Genomic DNA, 18,493 nt, shown 5'->3' on the forward strand with positions numbered 1-18,493 from the left:
TACATCGTGCCGGAAATGTGATTGTTGAGGTGAGACATACGTCATATGGTGTCCAACCATGCCAGAAAGAGTTAATTTTTCAGGTATTCCTGTTACACCCTGGCGGCCTGGCCTTGAATATTATGTATATGAATTACCAAAAAAATAATATAATATTATAATGACAACTGAAGTCAAAACTTGTCAAAATTCATCCATTTTTCGTGATTCATTTCGATCAATTTAAACACTAAACTTATATAGTGGAATTAATTAATATTTTTATGAAAAATTATTATGTATAAATTATTTTTTTTTCTATATCCTTGTATATATTCACATAATACCAATATTTAATCTATATAAAACAAACACAACACTTAAATCACAACAACATTTATTTATTTATACAATTTACAATTTTTCTTTGATCTGACCTGAGACTGAATTATTAACATTCAAAAGCTATTTTGACTTTTCTACTATTATTTTTTGTTTAAAATACATTTGGAAATAAAATAATATTTTCTTTTAAATTCAATAAACAAAACATGGAACTGTTATTACATTAATAATACACATTTAATAACTTTACAATATTATATACATATAGAAAAAGAAAAAAAGCAATCGCTTCATATTGATAAAGCGATTCAAAACAATAACTTGTACATCAGTCACATTCATTTAAATCAAATTAGCAAAAGTTTTATGGAAGAGTTGTCAAACAATTAACATTTACAAACTATTTAATAAGAATTCTTCAACTAGTTGAGCGTTCCACGGCAACAATGGGTACCACAAAGACATGGTATTTTGTTATCTTCGAGTGGGAATTTATAATCATAAGTTATTTCCTCATTTACTCCGATTGGCTGCTTACTATATATGACTATTTTTTTTTGCCCATCGATTTGAATTATCTTGGCATAGCAATTAGGCTGCAATTAAAAAATATATTACTGAAAGACATTCAAGGTCATATTTGGTTTTAATTTTGTAATACTCTATGATTACAAAGAATATTTTAAGAATATTGTTTTGTTGAAATGATAGGAAGGTGTCAGCGCACATTATTCCATATCTTTTTGAAAAACACGCAACTTAGCAAATTTGTGTTCAGCGGTACCAATCTAGTGTTAACATTAATATTGCAGAGAATTTACCTATTATCAATCTATAAGTCTAAGAGGTGGGTAACATATAAATAGCCTAGATTCTTACCTTTAAGATTGATAATAGTTCAATTCACTTTTATATTAAAGCGAACAACACAAAATCCGTTCTGCTGAACACTAAATTTTAAGAATTTCATAAATTGGGGAATAATTTACTTAAAGACAAAAATTGAGAAAACGCCACAAAAATCTAAGCATTTTTACTGCTCCAAAAAAAAATAACAACAAACAACACACGTTATTGTAAAATCAACATTCTTCGCTCAAAATCTAAAATTATGTTTGAAAGTTTATCTACTAGTAATCTATAAAACATGATAAATTATATGATAATGAGTAATGACTTAGAAAAATAGAAAGTTAAATATTTTAATTAAATTATTGAAATAATTATAAAAAGGATTTGATATAACTGTAAACTGTTAAGACACAATATCATTTAATTGGTTTCAAACTTTGTACTTAAATTGCATATTATTTTTACTAATTTTATAATTTTCCTAGAAAGGCAAAACTAATTTTATGTTTCTAATTAACTAAAATATTTTTGTTTGTATAATGTACAAAATACTTACATTACAACTATGATTAATGAATCTTGCCAGATTACCACATTTGGTAGCATCAATAATGGTATCCAAATCTATTCTGAATAGATACGAACTACCTATTCCAGTAGCTTCATATTGTCTTTCACGTAGATCAGCAACTACAGGGCGAACCATTTGCCCTACATACTCAATAACCATTTCATCAGCTGCAATAGACTCCATAGCAAACAAACCCCAATCGTGTATAGCAGACTTTCCAAATTTCAATTGTTTCTTACGGAACTTTAACACATTGAATTTGAGCAAATCACTGTCTGACGTAGCCCCAAACGCTGTTAATAACCTTCTCTGGTTACTCCGTGCTTCACGAGAAAGAGCTAACATTTTGCCAGTAGATTCTTTTACACGTTTAAGCTCTGTGATACGGTTTAATTGAGCAATTGTATGTCCAAAATGATACTAAAATAAAAAAATTAATTTATGTTATAGGTAAAGCATAAAATGTTCATTAATTCAATAATTATATTCTTGGTGCATGTACCATTGTTTAAAATAAATTTAGGTAAAAGCAATATTTACCTTATGGTTGGCTTTTTGTTTACTGTCCACTTTATAATAACCTTCAGTTCTACCACATCCCGTATCATGAACTTTCCATTCATCTTTTTTCTTTTTGCGTGGAATCTGATTTGATACTGCTGTCAGTGTTTATAAATTAAGGAAGATTTTAACTTTGTTGATAAAATAACTACTAACAAAATTAAATTAATTCCTGTTTACTTCATTTACAGTTTATACCCATTTGTTCATCTTCTTTAACTTATAAAAAGCTAAAAAAACTCTGAACTATACTCTGTCCAACAAAAGAACACATCTCAATCCTACCAAAATCAGTTCTGCATATCACCACATGAAACCTGCCAAAGGAGAACTAGTTTCGATAGCAGGGTGAAACTTGGAGGATGCGCAGTTCTCTCGCTTGACAGACTAAACATAAATTATTTAATTGAGAGTAATTTCTAGTTTAAATATTAATAAGATTTAAATATTATTTTACTAAATCATAATTGATACTGTTTTTTCCTTTATATAAATTAAAGGTATCAAAACACAAAAATAATTTTTTAAAAGTTTTTAATTTTAATAATGGTTTGTTATTATAGTGAAAATAATAAAAAAACAATATTTAAGAAAGAATCCAAAGTTGAAAAAATGATTATTCAAAAAATATTCTCTTGAAATCATAGAGCTGATAAGTTTCACCTGCCTAAGTTTTACGTGTAAAAGTTTGCTCGATTAACATAATGATTTCAATAAGTTTTACAATAGTATTTTAAGATTTTGTTTTTTTAATCTTGCGTACGTTTATGTATAAAATTAATTTTAAATTGAGTATTATATCTTGTTATTGTATTTTTAATGTTACATACATTTTGATGCATTCCCACCCCAGCACATCACAGACACAAACATAATTTTAAGAAATGTACTCTGAATAGTTCTAAATACTATGAAAAGCTAGAAAGTATACTAAAATTAAAATCAAACCAGTTTCATAAACACACTAGATTAAATTAAGAAGACGCTACATCTGCATGTATTGTCTCTATCTTACAAATTTTTTTTTAGTTCTGATATCGAAAAAGTTATAACAATGTTGCATAGTAAATGTTTTCCTATTTATAGCGTGAAATTAGGTTGCTTAGCTTGGACCATAGCCTAAGTGGTTCTTAACCACACAAAACAGTTTTTGCTATGTTTTACATTTGTAAGACGGAAACAACACATGAGGGTGTAGTTTCCTCTAAAATTTTTAGCTATTGACATTGTTGTATTAATATAGTTGTATATAATATTAATATACTTTTACACGTACAACATAAGCTGTTCAAACTTCCGCTCTATGATGCCACAGTGCCAAACGCATATTTCAAAATTGTTTGAATCTCATTGAATAATTGTTTAAATGTGGGACCCACATCATATTTTTTAGATAATAATTTATAACATACTCTAAATCTAAGCAAACTTGTTTTTAGTGTTGTGATGCCCTTTAATGTTTGTAGTAAAACGTAATCCAATAAAATGTATGCACCTCCTAGTATCAGCCATATATATAAAATTATAAAAGACAGTACATATCATCGCTAATTAAAAATAATAATAATAAACATCATTAAAAGGATATCTGGGTGGCTGACCCAATGAGTTTCATTCATCCAGTAATGTACAGTATCATTGGACAACAGCAAATCATAGCTTTGTTTTAAATAGTTAATATCTTCCACATCTATACCCTTAGTAAGGAATTCAAATAATACAGTTGCTTCTTGTACCATATCTCGTTTGTTGAAATATTTAGGTTTAACTTGGTTATCACGATGTTTTTGTACAATTAACTGATCCGTGTTTTCTATTTTATTGTTATCTCTGACAGTTAAGGGCTGTTTTATTTTTTTGGGGAAAACTTCTGGTATTTTCTGTTCATTTATTTCTGGTTGGATTATTACATTCTTAGACTTATCATTTATGTCGACATCAGTTTCCCAATCAGATATAGGAGGAGGACTGTATACCTGTTGAGGCATACAATATGAATGATCTGAAAATACTCCACTTGGGGTTTCTTCAGTGGGGGTTTTTTCTCCATTAAGTAAACGTTTTTTAGGTTCAACTTCTTTATCTAAATGTTCATCTTCAATCTTTCGTTTCACAGCTTTATCATCACGTTTATACTTCACAAATGATCCTTCTTCATCAGAACTTGGTAAAGTATCTATTTCTACAGGAGTTTCATTTCCAGTAGGTGTGAGCTCCCTAAAAACAAATATATTTAAGGCTCATAAAGCATATTTTACATATTAAATTCGACTTTTTAATTATTGAAATTAGCCTACCTGACCCTATCAAAATCATCCATTGTCATAGTTTTACATAATTTTTTCAGTTTATTTTGCCAGACAAATCCGTCTAATGAACCCTCATTACTAGAGCTATCATTACTAGACTCTTCCTCAGAAGAACTATGAACTGACAGTTCAGAAGTAGAAGAATTACTATCACTGTCAAACAGGTCTCTTCCCAAACGTTTTCGTTCCGCAAATGTAGGTCTAGTCACTTCATCATCATCAATCTTAAAATAAATAAATAAATTAACTAACACGTTTTTAATAAATAAATTAAACGTACATCTTTGGCTTCATTGTCTGACGTTATAACCATTTCTTCTTGATCACTTCCGTAATCATCTTGTTCATTTGTTTTCTTGGGTGATGGTTCCTTCTTTTTTCTCTGAAAATTGTAATCAAATAATATTTTATTAATAAGGATATATTGGCAATTTAAGTATTCAAACTAACATTTTGTATTTTGGAGACAGTCTGTTAGTCTACTGTGTCCACTAAAACAAGGTACACTATATAATTAAATTACCCGTATTATTCAGTACCCTATACATATTTTTGAATTCTGTTTGCGGGACATGAAACTAGACTAATTGATCATTAATCTCTCAGACAGAATTTAAAAATATGAATAGGGTACTGAAAAATGTAGGTAATTGAGTTATTGAATGTATCCAGTTTTTGCGGACACATAGTTTATGTTTACAAATAAGTCAAAATTTAAACGATCATAGAAAATTTGTATTGTATTGAATTACCAAGTTTTTTTTACAGAGCATACAAATATTTAATTTTACACATCTATTAAATCAAAATATTTTTTTAATTAAATTATGAATAGAAAATGGTATTTTTGGTCAAAATTTAGTTTTGCATAAATATTTAAATTTTTTTCCCCACTAATAATCTCTATCTAAGTAGAAGATTAAAGCATTTTCTCCTCTTAAAAATGTCTCCAGACTGAATAAAAAATCATATTGTACAACAAATACAGTGGATCCACCTAATGTAGGCAGCCGCGTAATATGGGGAAAATGTTCTGGTTTTAATTCCAATATACACTGTCTAACTAATTTCAGTTTATACGGCCAACCGCTTAATGTGGGCAAATAAGTTTAATCTCGACGTGTCCACATTAATCCACTGTACTTTCATATGCATCGCTTTTATTTGAATCTAAAATATCCCTCTAATTGAAACTGCCTAACTTAAGATATTCTCTGTTCAACCATATTTCTTTTAACAACACAATTCTTCTATAAAAACACTGATTCGTCCCAAAATGAGTTAATAAAATCAAATTTTGGGATCAACTTAAAGATCATATCTAAATTTGTTTCAAATACTCAATCAACCTATGATTATAAACTAAAACACTATGGCACCAACCTTTATACCTCACAACAACCTTAAACCATCAACAATCAAGCTGAAATAATATCACATGACTCTCTTATTCATAACATATCATCCAGTTTTATTTTAATCCTACAATAAGTTTACCCATTGTTTTTAATTTTATATATTTTAAATCATCTTGTTTAGTATATATATTTGTTAATAATAATAAAAAAAGTATATACATATATAAGATAAGTTAACTTACACGGAATGATGGCATTTTAGGAATAGCTGCTCGGAACCCTAAACCTAATCCACTTAGAGCCAACGTTTCTAAGCCTTCTGTACCAGCTTCCAAGATACTATTAAGGTTAGGAGCTGGATGTGCAGATTTAGGCTCTTCGTTATTCACACTAGTAGACTATAAATATTTTTAAAAATGTCAATAACTTCAAAACAAATTCAAGTAGATAAAATTTACTTTTGACTGCCTTTCAGCTTCTTCCCACCACTGATCCAGAGCATTAAAAGCCACAGCTGTTCCCATTTTCTTCATAAGGTCGCGTTTAATAATAACTCTTAACTCATATAACACTGCATTCATTAAATTTCTAAAATAAAAATATTTAATATTAATATTACAAATGAAACTGTTTTTGAAATTAGTAACACATACTTTCTAAGTTCCGCCGGGAAATTTTTATTTTCAGGTCTATCACGTGGTAGTTCTGGTTCATAAAACCCAGCTCTAGGTAACGGAGGACCGTATGGATAATTAGGAGGGTATGGAAAATATTGATAGCCATAATGATTGTTAAATTGTGGTGGATAATAATATCCTTGAGGGGGATAATTTGGCAATGGTGGATATTGAGGTGGTATATTAGGATCATTTTCAACAATTTTCTCATCGCGGGATGACAAACTAGATAAACTCATTGCATCATCAGGAGTATTTCCTTTAGGACTTGATCCTAACATGAATTCGTCATCACTGGAGCTGATATCACTGTGCAAAGAATCGTGCATATTCTTATTAATTACTAAAACCAAATAAAAATATTTATTAATTTTTTGTAACAAATAATAGTCTAATGTTTTTATGATATTACCATTTCTTATAGTATTATTTAAGAAGCTTTTTGCTTCCAATTTCTCTTTTTCTCTAGTAATTTTTAACTGTTCGGCTGCAGTTTCAAAACACTTAATATAAACATCTTTTGACAAGAAAGGTGACGGAGGATTAGAAAGTGGAGGTAACGTTTCTTCATCGTTGCTAATCTTTTCTTCATCTAAATCAGATTGATTGTCATTATCTCCGGGTGGTGGAGGAAGATTCAGACTAACATCATCATCAATGGTATCTTCCACAATATCAGAAACATCATCAGTATCTTTTTTAACAATAGATAAAAATGCAGGTTCTACACTAGCGCCTTGAGAAGACATGCCACTAAGCAGCATTTCAATTCTTGTATCTAAATCCAATTTTGATTGTGCTTCAGAATCTAACTTGGAGGCTGGTGCTGGTGCAGGTACTGTTATTGGTGCTGGTGCTGAAGGTAAAGGTGGGAGTATAGGACTAGATTCTCCCCACCAATGGTTATTTGGTACTGGAGGAACACTGCAAGGATATCTTAAAATAAAAAGTAATAACAATAAACACCATTTAAAAATAACTTATAATATTATAACAATAATAATAAATAAATTACAGTTTATCATTTATACCTATTAAAGGAATAGGGAGGATAAGTCCCATTGTATGCAGGAGTACCACCCATACTGTTATATCCACTGCTATAACTTTGCTCTGATGGAAGGTCACTAGTGGCTGGAGAAGGAGTGGTATAGTCATAACTATAATTTTTGTAATTATCTGTTTTGGGTGGCAGTGTTGGTTTCTCTTCTGTCTGAGGTTTAACAGAAGGTTCTTCTTTGGATTTACAAATTTTAACTGAACGTCGATCTCGATTAGAAATAGGAAGTGGTTTACTTTTAGGTACTTCCAACAAAGGTTTTGGTTTTTCTTCAGTCATCTTACCAAACATTGATTTACATTCTGAAGCTGTACAATGTATATATAATTTAGTTATAAAAATGTCCCAAAATTTAAAATAATAAAATATATTTTTACCAAAAGGGTCCAAAAATACACTGACAACTTTTCCCATCACAGATGTATCATTTAACCTTTGAACACAGTGTCTAGCTGATGATGCCTCTTCAAAAATAATTTTGGCTAAACCCAAATGTTTTTTAGTGACTGGGTGGTAGAATATTTGTAACAATTCTATTTTTCCAAATTTCACTACCTACAAATAGTAAAAAAGATCATATAATGCAATAATAGAAAATTTAAGCAATAAAATTGTTTTAATTATTTTCACTACTTCCTTGACATAATAATAATAAAAATATAAAATAGTTACAATTTTGTCAGTGAGTATTGATAATTTAATTATTTTGTTTTAATGCATAAGCTAAAATCTTTTTTAAATGTTATGGGAAAGAAATAAGAACATTTTAAGAGGACCCTACACAGATATTTGTACATACCAAATTTACGCTCAGTAGATCACATTTAACTCCGTTAGTTTAAAAATTAGAGTGAATCGACCTATAATAAAACCTGATGGTAAGAACATTTTCTGTGTTTGTATGTGGGTCTTATGATAATTCAGTTTTGAAGTGAGTTATAAGAATTTTTAATTTACACTATATTATATACGCATAACTTGCTGAACAATTGAACAATTGTAAAAAACCCACATACAAACACAGATAATATTCTTACCATCAAGTTTCATAACAGGTCAATTCACTCTAATTTTTAAACTAACGGAGATAAATGTGATCTTCTGCTGAGTGTAAAATTCGCTAAAATTTGTACTTATAAGACGGAGACAACACATTTCACTATAACGTCCCCTTAAAAGCGATGGTAAGATTTTTTAATTTTATTTTTGTTGAATTTTATAAACCCGTCATTATTGACAATTTTCACTGTTTGAAATATATAGTAAAATATACTAAATTACTAAATAAAAAAAAATTCCCCCTTAATTTAACTAAAAATAATTTGATGTTTAAACACAAAAATATACTTTTACTAATAATAATCAAGTAATTATAATGCTGAATAAAGCATCATAATTACTTTTTATATGACATATTTTACTATCTAACTTTTATTAATTTGAGTAAATTCACTCACCAAGTCAGTCAGAAACACTTTATCAATATTATCGTTTAAATTAGAAAAAGTTACTTCTACTTCAGGACGTTGGCCAATGTAGTTTCTGTCAAGCTAAAAAAAATAATTTTTAGTTTAAAACTTAATATTATTTCTGTTCTTGTTTTCTAGTACAATTTAACCTATATTTCTATATATACAACCCGATAGGAGACAAATTTCTATTATTAAAATATTATTATAATTGTTCTTGAAAAAACTCCATAATCATTGTTTATTTAAAAAATTATGTTTACTACCAATAACAAATGTATTGATTACTTATTTTAACAATAATTAAAATTTGTTTTAATTTCTTCAATAATTTGATTGAAATTGAATCTACGTTATCTAAAAATAAATCTAATATTTAATGAAATAATATTAAACTGAAAAAAGAAAATCTGTATATAATTAACAAATTTACTTGTGATTCTGATTTTTCATTGTAATTAATAAAATCAATTCAATATAATAAAAAAAATTTAAAATTTGGTATAAAATAGAGAATAATATTTTCAGACCAAACTACCTACCTACTTCTCTACATAAATGTGTTATTTAATAAGTAGTTAAAAATATTTAAATTTATAATAATAATGTGTATATATTATATTATTATGCTTCTGTATTCATAATATACATTCTTTAAAATATAAATTTTAAAAGCAGTATATAAAATAAATAATTGTATTTATGTAAAATTATCAATATATGATAAATAAAATCTACACAAACATCAATATAAGCAAATAGCAATGTATTATTAAATGATGTGTAAAGCCAATAATATTATTATTATACATATTACATATTACATATTGTGGTAAATGGTTATCAAACTATTCTAACCTTTCTTTATCATGTTACACTTTCCACTCAATTTCATTAATTAAAAATAAAAAACATGTGTTTATCTGATAAAAGAAATTGTAGAATAAGAATTTTAACATTGTAAAGATTGTTTAATGGTTTTATCAAGTTTTCTTTACTCTTTTACATTAAAAATAATAAATGTATTTATTCAGTCCCTTAATTGATGACTTCATATATTTGTTAAAAACATTTGTTGTACCTATCACAAAACTAATCAAATATTTTTATATATTTTTAGCCATTTTCTTCCATTCAAAATGTATTAGAAGACTGTACACAGGTATAATATAATATAATAGGTAGATGGATGATTTTGGAAAAATAAATGTTTTTAAATCAAATTTTTCGTTCATAAATCATAAATTTGATCATAATAGGTAGGTGGTACATATAAATGTATCATTCACCATTATATTTTAGGACGGATTTTACATTTAGTTTATAGTATGAATTTTGAAGTATTTATTACCTATACCGTTTTAAAAAAATAAACACAAAAATAAAAATATTAAATATTACTGACTAAGTTTTTGAAAATCTAATAGGTAGATTAAACTGATAATCTAAAATACATACCTTAAATTTAGGTACTGGCAATTCAATGGGCAAAGTAATAGTTTTAAATGTTTTTCGTGGATCGTCATTGGGCATTTCAGGTAACGAGGGATCTAAAACACCATCGTAGCGATATATTTTAGTGACTGCTTTACTGAGAAATGGATCGGCCAAAAGTTTCCAATTGCGTTCTTTTGGCTTTTCGATAATTGATACTGTTTGCGGTGGCGGTGGTGGTGGCGGCGGAGGCGGCGGAGTAGTTGGCCTTCGAGTAGGTTGATGATACATCGGTGAAGGAGGTTTCTCAACCCTTGTAGATGGATTTCTGTTATACTCATATTCACTATCTTCATCACTGCTTCTGTGGTTGTGATGTCGCTGGTGAACACGATGCGATTCATACTCCTCTTCATCATATCTATAGTGATGGTGGCGATGTCGATGTTTGTGGTGCTTGTTGTGGTGACGGGAGTCATGATGTCTCGAACTATATTTACGGTACGATTCCATTTCATTTTGCCGATCTAAATAATAAAAAATTTACAATGAGCTAATATTTTTAAAAGATTGTTGTACGCTTGACAGAAAACAAACACACATCATATTATTCATGATAATCAAATTTCTATTGAAATTTAACTACTATTGATTCGGAATGGCGCATACAATATTATAAATCCTGGATTGTGACTATAATTGAGTATAATTTTAAACGTATAATAAACAAGTTTAATGCTGCTTTAATATCTGATAAAAATATTTATAAAACAAATTTAGAGTATTATAATATCGTAGCAGTCGACGGAATGGATTTTAAGAATCGACTACGTAGTAGTAGTGAATACGCGTTGAATCAAATAATTAAAATGAAAAAGTAGCGACTTGTAGGTATATAGGTATGTATGAATTACCTAAATTGTACAAAGTATCGAGAGTTGAAAGAAACTATAAAATAATAGAATATTAGAATCAGAACTAAATATCAGTCAGACTCAGAGTTCCGACGACCGACAACAATTACATACATGTATGTAGTACATACTACAACTAAATACATGTCTAATCAAAAATCTACAAAGGTATCGAAAACGAAAAGAATAAACATTGGCTGTGCCGAATTCTTATCGCAGGACCGAACTGTCCCCATCGCGGACACGAAACAATAATTTTGTTTTGTTGCACGCACTGTGGTCATTCTATTCTTTAACCAGTGTTGCCGTACGTACGGTCCCGGTTTTGTGGAAGGGCGGCATACGGTAATTTTGGCAAGTAATTTTGTTGCGGTCCCAGAACAATACAGGCTGCAGAGCAAGGTGGATCCAATTTAAATCCACCTTGATGGCTTGATGCAGTCTTAGAAGACCGTGGTGCAGACCATAGACGTATTATTATAATATGATATGTTTATGCTGCGGACCACGCAGATATCTTCTATAATATATCGTGTTGCGGAATGCGGACGTACGATTAAAATATGTCAGAGTTAAACAATCCATTAAAAAAACAATAATTAAATAATTTGATTGTTATCACGCCAATCCTGACTTCCAAAATTCCCTCTTAAATTCAAAAATGTTGGTCATAAGCATAACATTGTTTAAAGTTATCCCCTAAAATAGGTGACCTATGAGTTAAAGTTAAATATACTACATATATGGAATTTTGACTGTGTTTATTTTATGTTTTAACAGTTATTATCTGTGTTGTGCTTGTGCATCATATTTTTGTTTTTTAAGTGTGTTATATTTTTTGAGCAAAATAAATTATTTCTGGACTTCTGGTAATCAATAATTTTTGATATTTAAAGTAGGCTTAAAATATCAAAATGAGTAGCAAATTAGCTTTGGTAAAGCGTGTTTGTGTGATCTACATGGAAAACAGTAAATAATTAGTGAAATAAAAATTATAATTATCTAAATATAGGTTAAAAAAACAATAATTATCTGTTACATTTATATTAAACACTAAGGGCTTAAGATAACTCTAAAGGGCTAAGTGATGAGTAAAGAAGATGAGAGGTAGCCAAAATAACACTTCTACTTATAAAAAATATTATATAGCTTACAAAAACTGCCAACTACCAATCAACAAAACTAGGAAAATGCCTGTAATATGTTACCAATATATTATAATGTTTTTATTATAATCAAAAATAAAGATAATTCATTGAAACATCCATTTTTGCATATTTTGTAAATATTGTATGCGTTTATGCTTACATACTTGAACGATCACATTAAATTTCAAAATACTATGTAATAAATAAAATATTTTCATAACTATTTAAACTTTTAAGGCTATTTTTTACAAGATTTTCATAACAATATAAGAAATTATATTTTATATTTTAATAATAACACAATATAAAATATAATTAACAACAATAACAACAATACATTTAAGTGGTGTCAGATATTTTAGACTCTTGTACTTCTTTACGTTTTTTTAATACATTTCCAATAAAGAATTCACCAGCTTTGTATGAACTCCTTACAAGTGGACCACTTGCTGTATACATAAATCCCATCTTATCGCCAACCTCTTGCCAATGTTTAAACTTCTCAGGAGTGACATATTCTACAACTTTTAAATGTCGTTTTGTAGGTTGCATATATTGTCCAAGTGTAACACAATCCACTAGTGATTCTTTTAAATCTAAAAAAAATATGTTTTTAAGTAGCAAACAAAAGAAGAATGAATATTCCATATTTGCAATATGTAATAATTACCTTTAAATGTTTGTTCGATTTGCTCATCAGTTTCGCCAAGACCCAGCATTATCGATGATTTAGTTATGAGTTGTGGATTAAATTCTTTGGCCTTATGTAACACTGACATAGTTTGTCTATAATTTAATGGATTAAAGATTAATTTTATAATAAGTATAATAGATATATAGATATGTAATATATGACTTAACAACTTAACCTGGTATCTATATTAATATCATTATGGAAATACTAAAATCTTTTTTTTAATCAATGAAGGATGTTATTTTATTTAGTAATTTTAAACAGCATAATACATTAATATTATATACTATTATATTGTTATAGAAATAATTTAAATTTTAAAAGTTTTAACATTTCACAAGGGAACAAATTTTGGAGCCCCCAAAATACTGGCACCTAGGGCAGTTGTAGCTAATGCCCCCTCCCCCCTTTAAATGCGGAATAAAGTGAATTGTCCTACAATCTAATTTCAAAATACTCCAAGGAAAGAGTAATGCAGTGCGAGAATTTAACCTATAACATTATAAATCTTATGGTATACAGGTATCACACTGACATATTATAACCACTGAATCATGACCAAGTTATTAATTTAGCTCCTATGTGGATCAATTATCAATGCGAATGTAGTACAGTTGTTGAGAAAATATTATCATAATAGATTTATTTAAAAGTTTTATTAGAGTTAAACTATATAAGTGATTAATTTAATAATTTTTTAAGAGGACGGTACACAAACATTAGTTGTCTGCGTCTTACAACTGCGTAATATAACAATTGTTACGCTCAGCAGAATACATTTAGCTCCGTTAATTTAAAAATTAGAGTGAATTGACCTCTAATAAAATTTAAAGGTAAGATCATTATCTAGGGCATTTCATAAGCTTTTTTTTGTATTTTAATTTTAGAGCAACTTATGAGTATTTTAAAATTGTAAATTGTTTGTACATCTTAAAATATTCATAACTCGCTTTAAAATTAAAATATAATAAAAAGCCTATGATATGCCCTATATCAGCCTTTCACAAAGTGGGGGATAGCGCCCCCTTGAGGGCGTTCGTCGCCTCTAGAGGGGTGGTATAAGACCTGAAGACATTTTAGGGGGGATTGAAAAGAACTAGAGGGGCGATAAGTGACTAAAAAAAAGAGAAAAAATATGTTCTTTTTAAACTTAAAATTAAAATTAAATACCTACTATATGTCCACATAATTCCACTTGCGTCTGTTTTTAAGTAAATTCAAGCCTGATATTAACAATCTTGTTAAAGAGTATCAGGTTTATCCTTCACATTAGAAACATTTTTATTTAATTTTAATAAAAATTCTTTTAAATTTGATTCAGATAAGTAATTAATGTTTGAACTTAAAAAATATAATTTTAAATATGATCAAGTACCTATGTGTTTTCATTATATTTGTATTTTTCTCATTTATATTTAAATATAACAATTAAAATAACCAGGTACTGTTTTTAAGATGCACTACAGATGGTATGCTTAAAAAAATTTGAGGGGCTTTAGAAAATCATTGATTCTGAAAGCGGGCAGTGGATTAAATAAGTTTGAGAACCTGTGCCTTAGATAATCCACTCTAGTTTTTAAACTAAGGGAGCTAAACGTGATCTGCTGAGCATACAATTTCCTATGTAAGGTGGAGACAACAAATATCTTTGTAGCGTCCTCAAGTATTAATAAAAATAATGATTTAATTATATTTACCTATAATTTGCTCTCCGATCTCTAACAAATGGTGTCAGCTTTTCAACAGTTTCAATATTATGAGCAAAAACATCTAAACCGGAATCTACAATAGTTTTAACATTATCAGCTGATCCACGGAAATCTGGTACCAAACACTCAATCATTATATTAGGATTACTAAAAAAAAAAAATTATAGCTATGTAACAATAGTACAAGTTTACTATCATCTATATTTTAACGAACCGCTGTTTTATTTCAACTACAGTCTCGGCAAAATGAGCAGACCCACCATCTTCCAAATCTAAAGAATAAGTTCAGTACATCAATTATTCATCAATCAATAGATGTAACTTTCTCTTTATTTTATTTACCATCACGATCAACTGATGTTAACACAATATAATCAAGTCCCCATGATGCAATAGCTTTTGCTGTATTCACTGGTTCATTGGGATCAGGAGGTGGTGGGGCTCTTGATGTTTTGACAGAACAAAATCGACATCCCCTAGTACACGTGTCACCCAATAACTACAGAATATTTAATCAATAAAAGTAAAATTGCATACAAAATTTCTTTTTTTAAATGTTACCATTATTGTTGCAGTAGCCGTGCCGTGTTTACCTCCACCCCAACATTCACCAATGTTTGGGCATCGAGCTTCCTCACAAACAGTATGCAAGTTTAAGTCGCGTAACTGTTCTTTTATTTTTGAAAAGTTTTCCCCGGTTGGTATTTTAGTCTTAAGCCAAGGAGGTAAACGCAATCTATCTTCTTCACCCTTTGCACGTCTCAATTTACCACTATAGTTTTCTGATGTTACTGGTGTTTCATTTATAAAATCTGATAAGTCTGGTCCACTTTGAACTATCTCACGGAATTTATCTCTAACGGTTGACTTAGGCCTACAAGTCTGAAAACATTTAAAAAATGTATTATGGTTTGTTAATTTTGCATAACGATTTTCAAAATTTACCTTGAATAATAGATGGTTTGGTTTCCAGTTTGATCCGAATTTATTAAATAAACATGACATTATAAGTAAATATGTTAACTAATTTGGTTAGCCACAAATCACAACAGCTTATAAGCTAAAGTGTATGCGGTGTTAACACCGTTAATTAAAATTGTTGAATGATGAAATTATTAAAAAATTATTCATTATTTGATATTTTCACATATTTATAATATAGTTGTTGTATATATATCTATGTATTTTCATAATATTACATTATTCTTCTATGATAATATTGTTCTGTAATCTGTGATAATAATAATTTAAATATAAATATAATAATGATATTGAGTAAGTTCATGACCTCTGTCTTGTAAAAAAAAAAAATAAGGACCGTGATAAGAACACAGAAAAGATTAAATTTAATCTATTCTGTGATAAGACCGTGGTCATCATAGATATTATAGTATTTATTATTTAATACATATTAATTATAGATAATTTACTATAATTCATTATAATTGTATTAAATAAAACAGCAAAAAATTAACAATAAGTAATAAAGCTCTTAAGGAGATTCGATACCACGATTTTCTGTTTTTGTCTATAACACACGTTCTACGGGTTTTTTGCCAAACATACCAATTGATCTAATAAAGCTACAAGATTTCTAAAAACAGGTTTGAATTTGTCGTCAAGTCTACTCGAAATCGACTTTCCAACAATTTTGATTTTTTGATTTTAATTTCTCCAAAAATTGAAATACGACAATTTATAAATGCTCTTTTTTTAATATGACATTTTTAGAAATTCGGGGAATAATACTGTTAAATGTTTTAAAAAATACCATCAACAAAAAATCTTGGAAATTTAAAAAAAAAAATTGTCTAAATAAAATTGTTGATAATTTTAATTTTTGGAAAAAAAAAACGAATATTATGCTATTCAATCAGAATTTCCATACTTATGACTGTAAAATATATTGATTTTTCTGGGACATACTTATATAGCTTCCCACCCGCGGCGTTGCACGTGCCAAAGATTTGTTTTTTTATAAATATATTTGTAAAAAAATGTATGTATATGGCAATATATAAATATATTTCTACTAATTTGAATAGAAAATAGAAACATAAGTACTATGTAACCAATGGCAACCATTACATAATAAACAAAAACAATAATATTTTTTTTCGTGAGTTTAAAAAAAATGTATGCGTGAGCAGCTACGTAAGCATAGGTTAAAAAAATAAGCTATATAAACACCCTCCTGCAAGTCTCAAGGAATTTTATATATTTTAATTTGAATATATTGATATCTATAATTTTTATTGAAAACGGTCCATTAGTTGTTAAGTCTAAACTAGGGTGACCATTTTTAAAAAAAAAAAATACAGGACAAAATTAATAATAATTTAATTTTTTTTTATTAATACTTAATATATATATTTTATAATTTAAACATAATTTTTAATAACACTGTATAAGATTAAATTCATGTACTTTACTTTTTAAAAAAAACTTATTAATTAATTTTGATGACGATTGTTCAGAGATGTTTTCACTATTTGATTTTTCATATTTTTCTGAAAAAGTAATTATCATTAGTAAATTTTTATATGCAAAAAGACCCTCTTCTGCCGTATTACGTTTGCTTTCATTTGTTGACTGTACATTAGTGAAAAAATTCGTTACCTTATTTGAAGAACTGCTTGATACGGCCAATAAATGTTTCTTTTGTTTAACATGTTGTGTAATATCTGAACGACTACCGTTTTCTATTGAAAAAACTGATTTACATACAATACATAAAACTTTTCCGATTTCATCTCTTAAAAATGGAAATTCAACTTTCAAGCTGGGAGTAAATACGCACCTTCGCTTAGGCATTTTAATAGATTACTTTCCTAAAATTGTAAAATATTATATTAACGATTATCAACAAGTCGACAACACTCAACGATTGTTGGAACCCAACTAATAGATATTCGCTATTCGCCGTATTCACAAAACGTATTTTCAGTGATATAAATATAATAATAGATAGAATCGAAAGCATAGTCAGATAACGGTAAATCCGATAACTCCGATAAGCTCCTATAACTCGTAGACATATCGTCATACCCCATACTGATAAATTCAGACAATTACAAGATTACAATTATAAACATTATTCATTACTTTCGTAAGTTTCGTTTTCAAATTCATTCATTTTGTTTGATCAAAAAAACAGGACAAAAAGCGTCCTGAAAGAAGTTTGTCAGGACAACAGGACACAACGCTGAAATAAAGGACAATCCTGTAAAAAACAGGACGTATGGTCACCCTAGTCTAAACCAACATCCATCTTTAGATATTAGATAAGTGTATTACCCATACTTCCTCAGTGAAAAGATATAGTACTATATTGTATAGGTGTATATCTTGGTTTTAGTGTACCTATAAGTTCACGGGAAAATCGGTGTCAGTTCATCTTTTGGGAATAATTC

At 28.5% G+C, this 18,493-nt stretch overlaps 2 protein-coding genes across 4 annotated transcripts; both read right to left on the reverse strand.

Moving 5' to 3' along the window:
• Positions 1-359: 359 nt before the first annotated feature.
• LOC132940834 (histone-lysine N-methyltransferase SETD1-like) lies at positions 360-11,675 on the reverse strand. Of its 3 annotated transcripts, none has more exons than XM_061008620.1 (15): positions 11,530-11,675; positions 10,640-11,142; positions 9,170-9,262; positions 8,090-8,267; positions 7,684-8,020; positions 7,065-7,588; positions 6,629-6,995; positions 6,434-6,563; positions 6,218-6,373; positions 4,898-4,999; positions 4,606-4,841; positions 3,897-4,525; positions 2,288-2,412; positions 1,733-2,167; positions 360-920 (listed from the first exon to the last, which is right to left on the reverse strand). In XM_061008620.1, exons 2-15 carry the CDS (start codon positions 11,126-11,128, stop codon positions 747-749), a joined length of 3,975 nt encoding a protein of 1,324 aa, XP_060864603.1. In that variant the 5' UTR covers positions 11,129-11,142; positions 11,530-11,675; the 3' UTR covers positions 360-746. The 3 variants fall into 3 exon arrangements, with proteins under 3 accessions (XP_060864603.1, XP_060864604.1, XP_060864602.1); XM_061008621.1 differs by having other exon boundaries at positions 7,065-7,576; positions 11,217-11,672; XM_061008619.1 differs by having other exon boundaries at positions 11,217-11,672.
• Positions 11,676-12,854: 1,179 nt separating this feature from the next.
• Positions 12,855-16,316, reverse strand: LOC132941808 (lipoyl synthase, mitochondrial). The gene is made up of 7 exons (XM_061009989.1): positions 16,026-16,316; positions 15,642-15,962; positions 15,423-15,579; positions 15,295-15,352; positions 15,069-15,227; positions 13,348-13,463; positions 12,855-13,273 (listed from the first exon to the last, which is right to left on the reverse strand). Exons 1-7 carry the CDS (start codon positions 16,083-16,085, stop codon positions 13,017-13,019), a joined length of 1,128 nt encoding a protein of 375 aa, XP_060865972.1. The 5' UTR covers positions 16,086-16,316; the 3' UTR covers positions 12,855-13,016.
• Between the last annotated feature and the right edge of the window lie 2,177 nt (positions 16,317-18,493).

The sequence above is a fragment of the Metopolophium dirhodum genome, chromosome 3, assembly GCF_019925205.1.
Source record: "Metopolophium dirhodum isolate CAU chromosome 3, ASM1992520v1, whole genome shotgun sequence".
Lineage (NCBI taxonomy): Eukaryota > Metazoa > Arthropoda > Insecta > Hemiptera > Aphididae > Metopolophium > Metopolophium dirhodum.

Bases quoted from the DNA above. Each gene is read 5' to 3' on its own strand.
- LOC132940834 (XM_061008620.1), bottom strand. From the start codon at position 11,128: ATGGAATCGTACCGTAAATATAGTTCGAGACATCATGACTCCCGTCAC. The intron at 9,263-10,639 runs GTATGTATTTTA...TATTTTTTTTAG, and splicing joins TGCCAGTACCTAAATTTAAG to CTTGACAGAAACTACATTGG. The intron at 6,996-7,064 runs GTAATATCATAA...ATTTGGTTTTAG, and splicing joins AAATAATACTATAAGAAATG to TAATTAATAAGAATATGCAC.
- LOC132941808 (XM_061009989.1), bottom strand. From the start codon at position 16,085: ATGTCATGTTTATTTAATAAATTCGGATCAAACTGGAAACCAAACCAT. The intron at 15,963-16,025 runs GTAAATTTTGAA...AAATGTTTTCAG, and splicing joins CAAACCATCTATTATTCAAG to ACTTGTAGGCCTAAGTCAAC. The intron at 15,580-15,641 runs GTAACATTTAAA...AATATTCTGTAG, and splicing joins CGGCTACTGCAACAATAATG to TTATTGGGTGACACGTGTAC.